Raw genomic sequence first — 17,636 nt, 5'->3', positions numbered from 1 at the left:
ATAAACAAAATGTGAAACATTTAAAGGGTATTATTAATTATATTAATTTTTCTATTAGCAACTAATCTTTAAAACATGGCTCACATGTGTCCAACATGTTCATGTGTGTGTAATCCTATCTGAAGCTGAAGCGGAGCATCCTGCAGCGCCGTGAGTGTTTCTGCATGGTAACATGAGCAGCCTATAACATAACTCCAAATGCAGAGTCACAGCTGTGCTTCTGTGTGCAAAACTACCTGAAAGAGTGTAGTTAACATCTCAAAAAGAAAGAAAAAAATGTAACTGTGTGGAAATGTTTGGATTATTAAAATAAATTATAGGTGAAAAAGTGACTCCACTGAGTGAAATATCTGAGCTGATTTTATTGCATGTTTGCAGCCTGATGAGTGCTGGGTGTGTATGCGTGCGTAGGGGTGTGCGGTGCATTGAGGGGGATGGGTCACAACAGGAATTAGGTAATATTGACACGGTTGCTTCAAGCCCTCCCTCCCAACACCACTCAGATCAATGCACCGGATCAATAGAAGTCATTGGCAATAACTGAACTTCTCATGTGATCACTGAAGGAGAAAATTCAAAAAAATCTGCCCTCGCATGTGTCCCAGCACGCCCATTCATCAAACTGAGGGCTTCCAATCTCCCAAGTGGGATGACACTCCAATGCACCTCTGCACACGCTGATATATATATGTATAATATTTATGCATGTATACATGCACACACAGCAGGGATCTTTATGCTCTTCTCTGACACTGCATGATTGGTCACTTTTCCCTCTCTCTCTTTCCCTTCCTGCTAGAATAGTTTGAACAAAAGACAGAAGGGGGAGGAGGTGGGTGCATGGTTGGGGGAGGGGATGCGTGTGTGTGCGTGTGTGTGTGAGGCTCTGTTGTCACCAGGAGGGAGGGACGGAGGTGGGAGTCAGATGGGGGAGGGAGAGTGGGAGAGAAGAGGATAGGGTCCCACAAGTGAGGGAGCGAAAGAGAGAGAGAGAGTGTTCCCCCCTCCTGAACACTCAACTACAATTCCTTTTACATCGACTCCCCCCTGCTGTATTTTGAGGAATATTGGATTACTTTCCGCACCGGAGCACTAACCGAGCACATCCAGGGATGGTCAGGTCTGTAAGCATTTCCTCACTTGTTGAGAAAGTTGGTTTTTATTCCCCTAAAAGATGCAAATATTACCTCAGCTTCTTGCGCATTTCTGTCCATCCGCTGCCGTTCTCGTATTTTATTTTATTTTTGCACACTTTTTTTTGTTTGTCTTTTTGCACCCATTGCCCGTCATTTTCTTTCGAGTCGTCATTCTAACACGTCAGTTCAGTCAGTCTGTTTTCGCTCGGGCTTGACTTTCTTTACAGGAATGGAAAATCGGTGTCAGGCAGGAGAAAGTCCTCTTTAAAGGAAGAGTGCAAAGTTCTGCTTGCAGTGATATGGTTCCGAGATTTCGGTTTGAAAGAGCGATTTTTTTTTTCTTTGCACAGTGAAGCCTGTTTTCTGTCAGGTTGCTAAAGTGAAAATAAGGTTGAGAAGGAGAATATACGCGCATGACAACCCCAGCAAATGGTATCTTGACGATTTATATATGGGGGTCTTTTTTCCCTCCACTTTCCAAAACTTGACCGCATTAAAAGTGCTTAATGTGTCATTAAAGGAATAAAATGAAGCATTAGTATGTTTTTATCTCAAACGACGTAATATCTCCAAATGGTCTGGAATTTAAAGGTCGAAAAACATTCATATGTGGCTTCAGTGGCGCCACCAATGGGGGGCCAGAGGTGGGCAATAGTCACCCCTATAAATTTGCTGGACTCCAGCAAATGGCCAGACAGTTTTATGTGCAAATTATTTTTTACGTGTGAGTTTAAGACAGGAAAGGATAAACTTAGAAAAGTTGCATACATTTCATTTATTTATTTTGATTTCTTCATATTGTCTGTTTGCATGTCTGTTTCTTAGTTCTGGCCAAACTGCTAAATGATTTCTGAATCGCATATTTAGGTGAAAAATCAGAAGCTGTTTTGTCTTTTAGTAATACGGACACTACATTTTGCTCGGGTTGAAAATAAAAATGACCTAATATATTAAATCAACTGATTATTGTTATGTAGGTACTTGAAAACAGGAAATTACAGATTATTAAGCTTTTAAAAATCCTTATTAGGGCTAAGATTAGTTTTTGTTGACAATTTTTTTCAGTCCTAAGTTTGATATTATTTCCTTTTTTATTATAGGAGAAGTAGAAAATAATTACATGATCAGGTTCTAGCCTTTGGATAACATTCATCCTTTTATGTTTTTCACATAAACACACAAAAAAAGATGATTAAAAAAACACACTGTTGTCATTGCATAGGTGCAGGATCTTATTATTGCACATTCACAATCACACTACACTTGCCAGTATTGGCACAGAGAATAAAACTCATGTTTATTCAACTGTTTCATGGAATCACAGCAGAATAAAATGGCCTGTATGATTTTGCTTTCTTGCAGGCTTGATTCAAAAAGTTTTCTTTTTGAATTTCTGAATTTTTTCGTTTTATTTTCTGATGCTTGACCAAGCATCAGTCAATTCATACCCATTATGGGGATATTTCATGCCTGCTTTGGCTAAATCTAAACTAAATTAATTTATCCTAATCATAGTCTCCAGTAGTATTTTTTTACACCAATAACATTTACCAGAAAGAGGTTCCTTAAAATAGGGGTCTCAAACTAAAATCCTCAAGTGACGGGTTCCTGCAACTTTTTGTGTCTCTGCTTCAACACACCTGATTCAAATAATGAGCTAATAATAAACCTCTGTTGAGCCGGACTGAATGCGTATAAGGAGATGTAACCTTTTGATTCAACTGAGTGGGACCAGGAATACTAGTAAAAGTTGCAGCAATCTGTCTTATAACAGCTGGTGTTCTGCTCCAGAGATATTTCAGTTTGTTTGGCTGGAGTATTGCAAGTTTAATCTGCATCTGAACCAAAATACGTCAAAATTGGGTGAAAATCTTTCAGATAAAATAGAAAACACCACTGAAATGGTAGTTATTATTGAGGTTTCTACATTATGATTGACTATCTCAATAATATAAAGTGTATATTAAAGAAACACACAATTGTTTATGTACATGAATGGTTATTTTATGGCTATGTAACAGATGTAAGAAGGGGAAAAATGGGAACTTGTAACGATAAAAAGGTGTACAATTTGGCAAAGGGTGAATTGACCTGAAGCCAAATGAAACTCCTGAATATAGGTTATGTCTTTTAGTGTTGCTTTGCTTTCTGAACATTTCTGTGTCACTCTTTACACAAAAGTACTCCTGCATAAATAGCATTGTGGCCGTTTCCCTCTTCAGGTGGTACTTTGGTGTTGAAGTGTGAGGTGAACCATGAAGCTGTACTTGAGGCTGGCCACTTGCAGAGACAGCAGCCACACAGTGTACAGCAGGATCGACTTAGGCCCCATCAGCATGCAGCTGGGTCCTCAGTAAGGACAAGTGGACCTGGTCCTCTCCTCTTCACCTGGGGCCAGGGCTGCAGAATGCTCAGTCCTGCCACCCCATACAGTAAGTCCTGGCATATTTTGGTGTGTGCAGATCCTCACTTTCAGTCTGTTTTTCTGTACTCATTCTTTTTGTGGCTCATCTTTTGTCCGTCTCCTGTGGTTTGGTTAGAGGGAAGCAGGGAGGGTGAGTGGAGGGAAATGAGAGGAGGGGGTGTCTTTGAGAAGTCATGTTGAGAAAGCAGAAATGCTAATGGTTTTAACAGCTGAGCCTCCAGGCTTCGTTTTGAGGAATTTCACAAAAAGTGTTCAGTTGCTGTTTTTCCAGCCTCTCCATGTGAATGGTGTACAGTTTAAACAGCTATTAGACTTCAAAACATGTTTTGCAGTAAAGCAACTTGTGCATCTGGTGCTTTTTTGTTCAAAGAAAGCATCATTTATTTTGACTGTGCAGTTCTATGAATAAAAACAAGTATTTCCTGTTTAATCGGTAAACTCCAGGTTTTAAACTTGTTAAATTATTTTAAGGTGAAGAACCAACTCAGAATTAGGTAAGAATAAATATCACAGTGCGTGAGCTAGTCAAACCTGGAATGGAAACAAAACAAAAAAACAAGGATCCAGTTTTCCCAGACATAAGGCCAAAATCTATTTTCTGCTATTCGCGTGAGACTGATGTATTGTTACGTCCATAAAATAAAAGGAAATTATGTTGTTCAATATTATTAATGTCAATGTGTTGAGTTAATGACACCAAAAACCGAGTTTTACTTTTACGAAAGCCAATGTCAGAGTTCTACATTTGGCTGCACGACTTATCCCGGAAACACGTACCGGTAGCTCATTTGCGCATTCGTAAAAATACATCTGAGACAGTATTTTTATTTCTTTTTTACTTTTTTGTACTTCATTATAATCATAAAAATAGTGTATAATTTAAAGAGAATGAAAAAAAAATACAGATAACAATTAAATCACATTTCGCTAGACTGCTATTTTATGGAAAAAAAAAAATTAAGTAATATATGTGCCTGTGTACAATAATCAAATGTGAGGAAAGATGGAGAAATAAATTTGTATTTGTGGGACATAGTCTTGCACAGTTGGATGACACCTTTAGTTAATCTCAGATCTGTGTATTCTAGTTCCACCATCGTAAATACGTTACAGTCCAATGAGTCTAATACACAACTTTCACAATTATCATCATTATTTTTTATTAAGGACATAATAGCTGTCTAGAAAAATAGGTTATTTTGTAGTAAATAATATTTCAATTGATATCAAAAATAATTGTTAGTCTTTGTAGATCTACATTATAGCAATTATCCAGAAATATTTTTTTTAGCGCATGTGCAAATGAGCTACTGGTACTGATTGCGCTTCCAGGTCAGATCGTGCAGCCACACTACATATAGCTAGCACAAGCTAATGCTAGCTAATTTTTCAAATTGGTGTTTTGACCAAAGAAAATATTATAAAGTCGATACAAACAAGCAATGTTGTGTAACACGGATGCAAATATTTTAGACATTATGAGTATGTTGCCTTCATTTCTTCTTAAAACCCCTCGACTATCATGAGGACACCGGTGTCTTGCATGTAAGTGTGTTAAAGGGTTAAACTGATCATTTTTATGGCACAAATAAACTAAAAGTGAAAATATACATATTTTAAACTTGCTTGTTAGTGACATTTGTCACTTGAAGCAAATTGTTGGTTCTAAAACCCAACCCAGTTTGCTGGCTCAGAGTCATTACCCAACCCAAAACATAGGTCCAATATTTGGTTAGTAAAAAAAAAGGCATGTTTTTCACCCCGCTAGTTTTAAGAGTCCAGGCTTTTTTCATATCCTTATATTGACTGACTGGGTTATTGATCAGGTCAGGCTTTAACAGGATTACAACACTAACCTGATTAAAATAAAGCAGAGGGAATTGCTTTCCATGTCTATGCATTGCGAATCAGTCAGAAAAATGTCCTGTAGCTTCAACAGAGAATGAGGGAGTTGTCTGAGTAGATAGGAGTTTTTGGTAACATGCATTTGTCACATTCCTTCCTCAAAGTGACTCACAGCATTGTGTTAGTTCTCCTCCGTCTTGACTAAATGCATTCCTAAGATAGTGTTCATTCGCTTTTTCCCCCCCAATAAAATCTGCCACACTGACCCATCATGGATCAGTCTGCAAAAACAAACAAGTAAACATGTAATCACCATCGTCCCACACCTCATTAAGGGGGCTCTGTACATAATGATGATAGTGTGATGGGAAGAGAGAATGATGAGACATTTTAGCGCTTTTTAAGTCGGCAGTTACCGGGGTGAAGCAGTCCTGTGAATGAAAGCCACATCGTTAGTAACCCGGTGTCAACAGCCTCTCATTAGCTTTGAATGGTGGGCCACATAAATGTCGGCCTCTACAAACGCATTACCCCTCTAACAGTAATCGTGACAGCTTGTTAAGAAAGCCGCAGCCCACCGTAGATTCCTCATTAGGAGTTTAGGTAAAGATGGGAGCTGCGGCGACTGAGGAACAAGCAAAGGGAAGGACAGATGGGGAAGACGTGAGGAGGGACTGGTCAGCTGCAGGGTTGATATATGAGTGGACACAATGAGCAGAGCGGAGGTGTGGGGGGGGGCACAGTCCAGCCTCTGCCACATGTGTGGAGCTAAAGGAGTGGGGGAGGGTAAAAAAGTGACCACACAGATTGGGACAGAGTCACATCTTTACTATACTGCACAAGAGATAAATATAAATGAAGCAAACATATTTTAAGCAGATTCTTATTTGTCTTTGGATCAGCAAACTGGATAAAACTGAACCTGGTGTGGTGCAGAGTTTGCACTGTAGCCTGGTTACACTTTGCACACCAGGAAAAAGGAGTAAAGGGGAGTTAGGAGAGCGCTAGGGTCCATTCTCCTTCACTTTGACATTGTGTTTTAGCCACTGGTCACTGCATACATAACAAGGTAGCCCTCATTTACCGTGTAAGCAAGGACACAGACAAGCTTGGCGGTGAGTCCACTGGCTTTAGCCTCAGTAATTATTACATATTTCTAATGTAGACTTGAGCCGATTTCTTGTTTAAAGTTCTACCAAAGTTTTACAAAGTTCATGTTTCAAACTGAAATTTGAATTCCAGCTTTTCCTTTTGATATGCCAGAGAAAGTTCCTCAGTTACCAGTGTTTTCCAGTTTCATACAGTAGTGATCCCCCTCCCCTGGCCATGGCTGTACACTGACAGTCAGCTGGCTGAAAGAAGACTATTTTTTTCACTGGCTGGTTCTGGGAATGAAAGCACAGCCAGTCATGGTATGGAAAGTAGGATAACGTCACCTACAGTATGTGTATCCTGTAAAACTATTGGCAGAGTGTGAATCAGCTATAATCACAAAACCCCAACAGCTGATATGTCTCCAGGATTGTTAGCATTTCCACTGTCCTTTTCCCAGATTGTGGAAATTTGGCAAGTTTGCTGAGTGTATGGAAAAGATATCTGCATCTCAGGTTAGATTCCTGGCATGCCTGCAACCTGAATCATCCAATGGTTGATCAGGAGTCCCTCTGCTTGCTGGCCATCCGAAGCCCAACGCTGCAGGACGAACCGCAGTGTGGGAGTTCACTTTGCTGTTGGGGCTTTTCTGCGTGCTCATGCGTGTGTGTGGGTGTGTGGGTGTGTGTGTGTGTGTGTGTGTGTATTTTCAAGTGTCTGTCCATCTTCAGGGGATCTCTTTGTTTATTGTGAGTGGAGAAAAAGCGCTAACAGAGACCCTTCAGCTACAGAGGGGTGACTTCTTTTTTTTTACTCATCCAGTCCAGGAGCCATCTCTGATGCTCCACAACCCCCAAATCCCATCACAGCAAAGCCCTTCCCCCACACGTACTTCCATCTTATTAACCACTAATTACTCATACTGACCATGCAGTGGATCGCCGTCCAAACTGGAGTCCACTCAGACCCAGAGATCAAGAATAACTTGTATATGCTTGTGTCCTTGAAAGATAAAATCATGTAGTTAGAGAATAAAACATCCACAAATGTAAGTAACAATGGTGACAATGTGGATGTTTGGACTGAATGTTTGGAAATGCATTTCCTCATAATGCAGTTCTGTGGAAAAATATTTGCCCGAGATTTCCACTCTTTCTGCTTTTTTGTCACACTTTGATTATTCAGTTGATCAACAAATTTTAATATCGGACAGAGATAACCTGAGTAAATACAAAAGTCAGATTTCAAGTTATGATTTTATTTATTATGCAAGGCTTAACCTGGGTTCAATTACACGTTCCACCCCTGATTACTGCCAAAGCTTTAGAAACAACAAATATCTTAAATATATCTGTCTGCTAACATGTGACAGGACGGAAGATCTTAAAACAGAAAACACCAGGCTCTGATTGAAGTAATTTGAAGAACAGATGGATGCAAAATCACTGACATCTATAAGACTGAAAAGGTTTACGAAGCAATTTCTAAGGATTTGGGACATCAGTGAGCCACAGTGAGAGTCATTATCTGCAAATGAAGAAAACATGGAACAATAATGAACCTTAGAGGAATTTGGCTTACTAGAATAACTTCATGAGAGCAGCAAAGACTCCTCCTGGACAACATCCGAAGCACTGCAGGCCCCACTAGGCCTACCGATAAAATAGGCCTATCTCACATTTTCCAAAACATCTTGATTATCTGCAGGACCTTTGGAGAAATATTCTGTAGACCAACAACATAAAATTAACTTTTTGAAAGGTGTGCATTCTCATACGTTTTGCGTAAAACTAACAAAGCATTTCAGGAAAAGAACAATGTACCGACATCTAAACATGATGGAGGTGTGATGATCTGAGGTGCTTCGCTGCTTTGCTGCTTCAGAACCTGGAAAGCTTATAATTAATGGAGCCATGAATTCTGCTTTCTGTCCGAAATTTTGAAACACGTAAGTTATGCAGCAAGATAATGTTAAGCATTATCTCCACCCTACAGTCAGATTTTTTTGGACATTTTTTTAAACTCGGGTTATTTTTGTCTGATATTAAAAACAATTAGATTTTAAATATTTCTGTTGTCTGCCACAATATGCAATAAATCAATTAATTACATGATAAATTAAAACAAACTCAATCATTTCTATTTGCTTGATTTATTTATTTTCTCTCTCTCTTCCTACCAAAAGCTGGATGCCAAAAGTCTTAAGTCTAGTGCACTATTCTCAAGCAGTCTGGTCTCTGCCTTACCTTCACAAATTATTATGAGCAGAAAAAACGTGAAATCTAAAAATCCTCCATGTATCAAATGAAATGCTGTTGTTAGTGCATGTTTTGGGTATTCAAACACAACTGAAGTAGACTAAGCTAAGTTAAAGGTTGAAAGAATCATACAAAGGTTTTTAGCTAAGAATGATTTATCTGATTTGAGATCTGAGATTTGTGAACAATTTCTGATCTATGGTTTTTGTAGAGATTTGACCAGCAGATATTGATTTTTGTCAATTCTGATTTCCTTTTAACACGTATAATAAAATATAGGAAGAGCCTTCAAAATAAGCTGTCCTGCCTTGAGAGGTGGATAATTATTTATATTAGTATCAGAGGCAATGGGATACCTGGAGTGAGAAAGCAGTCACTGTAAAACATGGTTGTATTGATACTAATTCAAACTAAGAAAATATTACAATGGAGGTGACATTTAAACTGTCACTAGCACCTTACATTAGCAATGAGTACTAAAACAGCAGACTACATGTGTGTTTTTTTCAGAGAATGTCCTTTAATTAACAGTGAGATTTCCAAAATCTCACATTTCCATGACAGACAAAAGTATTAAATCTTCACCTTCCTAAAACAATGGAAAAAGCCATTTTTTACCAAAAGTGATTTTGGCCAAAAGAAAAAAAATCTACCTCTATTTCTATATTTCCAAAAGACGTTTAGGCAAAAAATAAAAATAAAAAATTTACTTTTGGCATAAAATGACATAGACCGGGTGATGAAATACTGGTTATCCTCCCTGTTATCTGTTAAAGGTCAAGCTTGTGCTCTTCTGCAAGCTGAATGGGATTGGTCCAAGCTTTTCAAACTGATTTATTAATCTGCATTAAACCACTCTCTGTTCAGTACTGCAGATTCAGTAAGCAGATCCGCAGAAGCTGACTTCAGATCAGTCAAACTAATGGGTGCAAAGATATAGGCTTCCGGTTTATTTCAACAATATCAATATCCTACATCATTTAGCTCTTCTTTGAAATACATTAAGCTTTAAGAGTAAGCAGTAAAAATTTGAGTTGCACATGTACACGGTAAGAAAAAAAACCTCTCTAATTTAAAATTCTGGTAACCACAGCTGCTGGTATTTAAACGCAAATTAGAGACGTTTTTGGGGTTTTTAAGTGTCGATATAAACTTGTCACAATTGTAACCAACTCACATCATAGATTAAAATTACTTTTAAAAAACTCATAAATCTGCAGTGATTTATCATTTTTCAGAGTATTTAAGCAGAATTTAGTTTAGTTTAATGAACAACTTCTTGTAAGCACTTGAGGCAAACTTGCCTCACTGTTCTTATTATTCTTAGTGCGCTGTATTATACTGTGGTGATTAGATATTTACACTCTTACATCAACATAGATAACATATTAATTTGGGAGATATGGAGTATTTAGCCTTTTTTTTCCAACAAAAAGTTTTTAAAACAAGTTTTAAAAACAAGAACTGCATCCATTACTTTAATTTTGATGCAAATTTATAACTCCTGCATGTTATTTGTCAAATTTTTTCCACATTAGATATTTTTAAAGTTTATTTTGTTATTGTTCTCCATTTGCCTTACTCATTATAACCTGTACTTCTGCCTTTCTTGGCCCGGTTACCCTTCTGAAAGAGATATTGATGTCAACAGATCTTTCTTCTGGTTGAATGAAGGTCTAATTAAAAATATGACAACACAGACATATAATTTTAAATAAAAACTCAAATATAGACATAAACCCACATTAATATTTGCTCAGTGTTAGTTGGCATTCAGCAAGTTCTTGTCTATAAAATCAATTAAGAACTTTCATCACTTTTGCTCTATTGATATATCTAAAAACTCATGTTTTTGATACCTTTTTGGTGTAAAAATCATGAATCTCTTGGACGCGCTTCAATCTGCAAAAGATTATAGTATTGAAATGTGATTGATATTGCTATTTAGGTCATTAATGCTAAAAGTCATGCATCCATTCATTATCCAACCCGATTTGTGGGATCACAAGGCTTGCTGGTGCTTATCTCCAGAGGTCAATGGCGAGAGGCGGGGTATACCCTGGATACGTTGTATCTGCAGTGGACTGGCAGGGTCCACTGCAGAGCAGCACCCTGCAACACTTTCATTATTCACTGTAAAAAGTTGCATCTTTAAGGAAGCAGAAGGCTCAGAAAAGGAAAGTAACTCAAAACTCATGTTTGGTTGTAAAATCCTATCATAAAAAGGAAATGTTCTCCAAATCAGACCAAAATCTTCTGGTAACTTCCTCCTCTGTCCAGTGCTGTTGCAGGAAAACCCCTCTGGACTAGGCCTGAGATTGGGGTAGTTTAATAATGCTCTGCAATGCCTGGAATGTCAGCCTAACTCCAGTTCAAAAAGACCAGCCCTCAGCCTCTAAACCAGTGGATTACCCAGTCTACATGTGGATGTATAACTGCTCATGTCACATGAGATTTAGATTTTTTTATTCTCTTGCCTAATCAATCATAACTAAAGCGATCATCTATATATAAGTTCTAGTTTAGCCTCCATGTAAAAGGAAGGAACGAAATACTTAGATTTTTCTCCTCAGGGACCCCACCCACTTTCCCTCTGTCCAGCAGACCCCTGAGGTTTGGGCCGAATTAGATCACACGCTTGGTGGGGGTGGCTTTGTGGACTATGAGACTCACAGAGAGACAACAATGGCTCCAATGTGAGCGGAGCAGATTCAGAGGGTAGCATGCAGGCTAATCAAGGCTTATCGCTGTGGAGACCAGGCTGGGGGCTATGTTGGCACTTTCTCATAAGGGTTAGGGTTGTTGTCCCCTGCCTGGATGAATCTGAGCATGGGAACAAGATTGTGTAAAATGCTTTGTTTTTATGGTGATTATGAAGACGGTTTGAAATGACCACTGAAAGGTTGGATGGTCAGTACTGTCATCTTGTGATCAATTTATTCTTTTCTGCAATTTTACAGATGCAACAAACAGAGCTCTGCCTCTGATACTCAGGTCTTCTGTATTTGTAAAGCTTTAAGATGTTGATACAAACATTAGCTGATTGCTCATATTAAATAATAGTGTTTATTTAATGTCCTAGAGAATGTAGATGAGGACTTTAAAAAATTATGTAGCTTTATGTTATTAAAGCTAAAGTTTAATCAGTAATACTTTTATAACAAATTTACGTCAGATCATGATTTCTTGGTTAATGTCAAGTTGTCATAACAAAGACATTTTGAATAATGTCAACTTTGTATTAAAAGTGTCACGATTTACCAAATGACACTTTATCACAACAATCATAAATATTCATGAAGACTTACTCATGTTCATGATAGGCGTTATGTCATGTTTATGACGGTTTCATGACAGTTTTATTCACAACCCGTCAAATAAAGTGTTACCGAGTGTTTTTGCTACTGTAATCTGCTACTGCTAAAGTATTAATCACGACTAATCAAGCAAAGAATCATTTGATTCTCTCATTCTCTCTGCATTTTTGTGAGTTGACTCATTCTTTCTTGTTTCTTTCAGGTCTATTGAAGATGCACTGGTCTCCGGAGCACGGCGCCCCTTTATCTCAGTGGCCTGAGCAGCACCTAGATGTGACATCCACCACCTCCCCACAGTCTGCCCACAAACAAGACCCCTATAGTACTGCTGCCCGGCGCACCTATGCCCCTGCTGGGTATCCTTGGGCCAGTGACGACATATCTGCTCTTACGGCTTCTTCGCTGCTCAAGCGATATGCGGAGAAGTACTCAGGTCTGGAGTTGTCATATGAACGCCCTGCTACAGGCGCCTACTCTGAGTCTGGAAGTTTCCTAAAAACTGAAACCGAGCCCTGGGCTCTGAGCCAAGGCATGGATTGCTACCCCGGACTTGAGGCACTAACTGGCTCCAAGGTGGGGTCTGCCTCTGTAGGAATCCCGGCCACAGGAAGTGTAACATTAGTGAGTAGTAACTTGGTCACGGAACCAGGCTATGGTGGCACTACGTCCTGCAATGCCCCATCATCTCAGGAATATCCTCCTGCCTACAACAGCACCTATCTGTCGCCCGGATACTGCCCTCAGCCCAGTGCAGCACTTCCACCTGCCCCTCTGCACACCTTGCAGCCAACCCCTACTCTAGTGCCAAGCTACAGCACCCGCACTCCGGTCTACAACTACCCACCGGGTTGCTACCCCCAAACCAGCCTTTCTTCTGGATACAGCCACCCCAGTGCCTCCTATCTTCCCTCAGGAATTAGTGCTCCCACACCTCTAGCCCCTCGGCCTACCGTGGTCGGAGGTAGTTATAGTTACCCATGCCACAACCTTGGAGGGAGCACTGATGGAGGTCTTAAACGCAAGGCCTTTGAGATGACAGATGAAGTACAGGAGGAGGTAGAAGCAGAGGGATCACGCTACAAAAAGTATGGCAACGGTCCAGGAAACAGTCACAGCAAAGGTAGCGGTAATAGCCAGGCCAATGGCTATGACGTTAGCCGTCCTGCCAACGACCAGCAGGCCTACAAACCTGGAAAGCCCCTGATTTCACCTCCATACAACAGAGCAGGGAACTATAGCCCACCGTCAGGCCTTGCAAGGGAAAGCGTAACAGGGGAGCACAGCTTTTCTCAGCAGCAAAGAATGTCTGTGAAGATACCTGCATCTCACACACGAGCTGAGGACACCACTGGTGGCCACTGATGATGCCAATCAACATCAGGGAGGAGTACCTAAAGACTGAGGGGTACTGGAACAACACTGACTTGTTCTGCAAAAGGTGTAATCTCTCTGGCAAACACAAGAGGGCACAAGACTTCTATTTCTTGTGGATGTCCATCATTTGTCTTTCTTCATATTTTTCCAAAGATTCACAAGTGTTAGGTTGAGCTATTCTCTACATAGACAGTCTAAATATCAGAGTGTCTCTTTCTCTCAGGATCTTATCTATTTCCTTTTGGCTACTTAGCGTTGTTTAAGAAGTTGGTGTACTAATTTGTAGCCATTATTTATGTAAAAAGGCCTTTGACTGCAAAAATGCTCTTTGGCACCACAAAATGACCAAAAAGGAAAGCAAGCAATAACTAAAATGTTGAGATTGCCGTTCTACTTTAGCATAATCACTGATAAATCTGACTGCAGGCCTTGGTGTGTCATTGGGCCTTGGGAGATTAATATCATAGTTCTCTCTCCACCTCCTTTTGCATTTATTTCCTATCGTGGAGACGTATCTTTTCTGCTCAACAACAGTCGATGCTTAAATAAACATACAGTGCTGTGATAAAATATTTGTTACAGATTTCTTTAAGTTTTACATTTGGCAATAGTGTTTCAGGTCAATTAAACTCTAAATAGCACAATAACAATTTCAAAATGTTGATTTCATTCATTAGAGGAAAAAAACTAACCAACCTGATTCTTTCTGAAAAACTAATTCCCCATCACCTTTTTGTACAATCAACAAAAATAACAAGAACTATTAAGAATTTGCTTTGAGGTTATATATATATGTGTATATACTGTATATCGCTGTATACATACAGCGATACTGTATATCGCTGTATGTATATAATTTTGGCCCACTCATCTTAGATTGTGTTTAATTCAGTCACATTGTAGTGCTTTAGAGCTTGTAGACTTTGTTTAAGGTAGTGCCACAGCATTTCAATAAGATTCAAGTCTGGACCCCAACTAAGTCACTCTGTTGTCTCTTTTTGTTAGCCTTTTGGACAGTGTGCTTTGGATCACTGTCCTGCTGGAAAACCAAAATGCACATGATCTTAAGGTTCCAACCTGATAGCTGGACTTTCTCCTTCAGGATGTACTGCTGAATAGCAGAGTTCATTGTTCCATCAGTTATAGCATGGTTGGTCATGCTATAATGACCAGCAGTCACTATGCTTGACTGCTGGTATAATGTTCTTTGTAAGAACACCTTACAAAGGTTCCAGTTTTGTCTCCTTGGTGAGCAGAATACTCCCCAGTTTTGTTTATAAGCAATCTGATATCTTTGGACTGCAGTGGTTTTGACTTTTTTTTATCCAGTTCTTTTCTTAACTTAACTTATGAACACTGATCTTCACTGAAGCAAGTGAATCCTTTACATGCTGTTTTAGGTTCTTATGTGACCATTGTTGATGCACTTTGGAGTAGTTTTGGTAGGTTAGCAACTCCCTGGAAGGCTGGGCTACTTTTCTATGTTTTCTCTATTGTTGATGATGACACACTGTGTGTCCCTGGAGTCGTAAGACCTTTTGTTCCCCATCTGTTCCTGAATTTCTTTAGATCGGGGGGAATGGTGTGTAGCTTTTTAATAGAGTAATCATGTCCTCAGACAGATTCTTTTTAACTGATTTCTTGATTGTACAGGTCTGGTTGTGACTGGAGAAATTGAACCAGTAATAGTGGATAATCACATTTAATTAATAGGCTAGCAGAAAGGGATAAATTGATTTTTACATAGGCCCAGGTTGATTTGGACAACTTGAACCAGTAATAGTGGATAATCACACTTAATTAATAGGCTAGCAGAAAGGGATAAATTGATTTTTACATAGGCCCAGGTTGATTTGGACAACTTGCTATAATAAATGAAATCTTCATAAAATCATTATTCTGAATTTACTCTGGTTGTGTTTGACTAATATTTGAACTATTCAAGGGAGAATACTTTGTCATAGCACTGTATAAAAAACCTTCAGCAATATACATGAAGTCACTGTTTAAGCTTAATTCTATTACCAATGATTTAAGATTTTATTTTCATTCGAATGTATTTAGCATTCAAAAAATTGCTAGACACAAATATCTGCAGGTTGTCTTCTAATGGTGTAGTTACCAGGCACATTTGTGGTAAGCTTAAGAAAACATTAATAGCATCCAGTTTACCATCCAATAAAGGTTGTTTATTGTATGGATGCTCTTCATGCAGGTTCCAGTGCCTCAAACACTTTCTGCTCAACATTATAGTCTTTATGAAGAATTGCCTGCTTATCTGCTTTGATTTACTCTTTTTAATATGCAATCTCTTTACTTAACCCTATTAGAAGGATGATTTATAGACATGTTATTGAAAAACTCAGGAAGAATATTGTTACCTCAGAATGATAAAAGTAAGAATGTATGTTATAACCTTAGGGTGTTGGTAGCGAGCTTTATGGAGCAAGATGGTGAAAGAAAACAGAGCCATGGCTAAAAACTTCAGGGAAACCACAAACGTTCATGCCTTCAGTAATATAAAATGTCAGCATGCTCACACAATTGCACACATAGGAAAACACAATCCCATCCATTTTATTGCTCTGGGAAACTTGAAGTTTTCTTACCAAGGCCCGAAATGTTGAATGTAATTCAGATATTTTTTTTAAGGACAATACATGCCATAATGTACATCAGTGATGTTTTTTAGATATATAAAACATATTTTCTTTGTGTATAGCTGTAATTCTCCTATAGGTTTTGGTGGAAAAATTTATGCTATGTTAAGTGTTAGTGTAGTTAGTGTTAGGGAAAAGGTTTTGCAGACCAACTTTGTCAAAACAAAGCACTCCTGGTAAAAAAAAAAAACCCAACAAAGACAAAAACATTTCCATATATCAACATCTACATCATGTTGGAATGCTTGCTAAATGTCTTAATTAAAAGTTAGCAGTTCACTGTAACTTTTTTCAAATTTGAATCAAAATCTATAAAAAAATGTTTGAAAAGATGTCGCTCTAGAAGTTTTTTGGTGATATTATCTTGCAAGAGTGGGATGAGACTTTGCTGTCTCCTTAAACACTCAGACATCAGAAACTCGACCGTTTTTTAAAAATCAAACTTGTGTTAAAATGTCGCAAACAAATCCTCTTTAAACAGAGCTCTGTACTATTTTTAAGAAAAAAATACAGATGTTAAGAATGGATGAAAGCAACTTGACTAGACTTTTATAAATTTCAAGCTCTTAGCTAAAAGGACTATACGCTCTTCAGTGCCACACAAACTGCATGTTTTATAGTAGAATATGCACAGCAGCAATTATTTCAATTTTTTTGTTTCTCTGATGCAGAGAAGGATGTGGAGTCAAATCTGAACTTCTGTTATCTTTTTAATTCACTCATCATTTCTTCTACATTCTCCTAAACTGTTTCTACCTCATTTTTAAGACATTGTACGTGGCAGTATTTATTTCATGTCATTTTTAGATGCCTGCATAAAGAGCAATGTTTTTTGCTGTTGACCTGTTTAAGTCTACCTCACTACCGACTGTTCTGTCATGTTCTATCAGATGAAAATACACAAAATCAAATCATGCTTGACTTTCTTTGTTTTTTTTTTTTTCTTTGAAAACAAGAAGGGGTTTGGTTCATTCATACAACTTTTTTTGTGATATAAAAGGACTTTTCAGTGTTTCTCTTTCTTGATTTTTATTTAACTAATCACCGAGCTAGCTAACACAACTTGATAGCTAACAATTTCAATAGCTACTGTAATTGTCAGTTTAAATAATACCAATACTTCTGAAAACCTTACTAATTCATCTGTTATTTTCTTCTACAACTCACACGATGGAACTATAATACTGACATGCACAGTGTAAAAATATTCAAAACCCTTTGTCCCATCTGTCTGTCAGTTAGGACTAGTAAAATAATATATATTTTCCATAGTCACGAGAGAAAGATTTTCTTAATGTAACTATACAGTCAGAGCTATGTACATAGGAATGGTTTAGATCCAAGCAGAGGCTGGTACAACATTAACAAGAAATCATACTGATCCCATGACTCAAAATAAATGTTGAATTTTCCTAGGCGTCCTGTTTCTTCTTGCATAGAATAAACAAACCTTTTCAGAAGAGAACGTCAAACATGGAGTTGGTAACATCTATTGATTTGTTGCTTCAGGATTTAGATGCGGAGAAAAC

At 38.4% G+C, this 17,636-nt stretch overlaps 1 protein-coding gene across 1 annotated transcript; it reads left to right on the top strand.

The window, feature by feature from the left end:
• The first annotated feature begins 953 nt into the window (after positions 1-953).
• Positions 954-17,519, top strand: LOC116711252 (fidgetin-like). Its single transcript, XM_032550659.1, has 3 exons — positions 954-1,120; positions 3,359-3,568; positions 12,276-17,519. Exons 2-3 carry the CDS (start codon positions 3,544-3,546, stop codon positions 13,433-13,435), a joined length of 1,185 nt encoding a protein of 394 aa, XP_032406550.1. The 5' UTR covers positions 954-1,120; positions 3,359-3,543; the 3' UTR covers positions 13,436-17,519.
• The last annotated feature ends 117 nt before the right edge of the window (positions 17,520-17,636 follow it).

The sequence above is a fragment of the Xiphophorus hellerii genome, chromosome 20, assembly GCF_003331165.1.
Source record: "Xiphophorus hellerii strain 12219 chromosome 20, Xiphophorus_hellerii-4.1, whole genome shotgun sequence".
NCBI lineage: Eukaryota > Metazoa > Chordata > Actinopteri > Cyprinodontiformes > Poeciliidae > Xiphophorus > Xiphophorus hellerii.
This window is presented reverse-complemented; position numbering and strand designations above follow the sequence as displayed.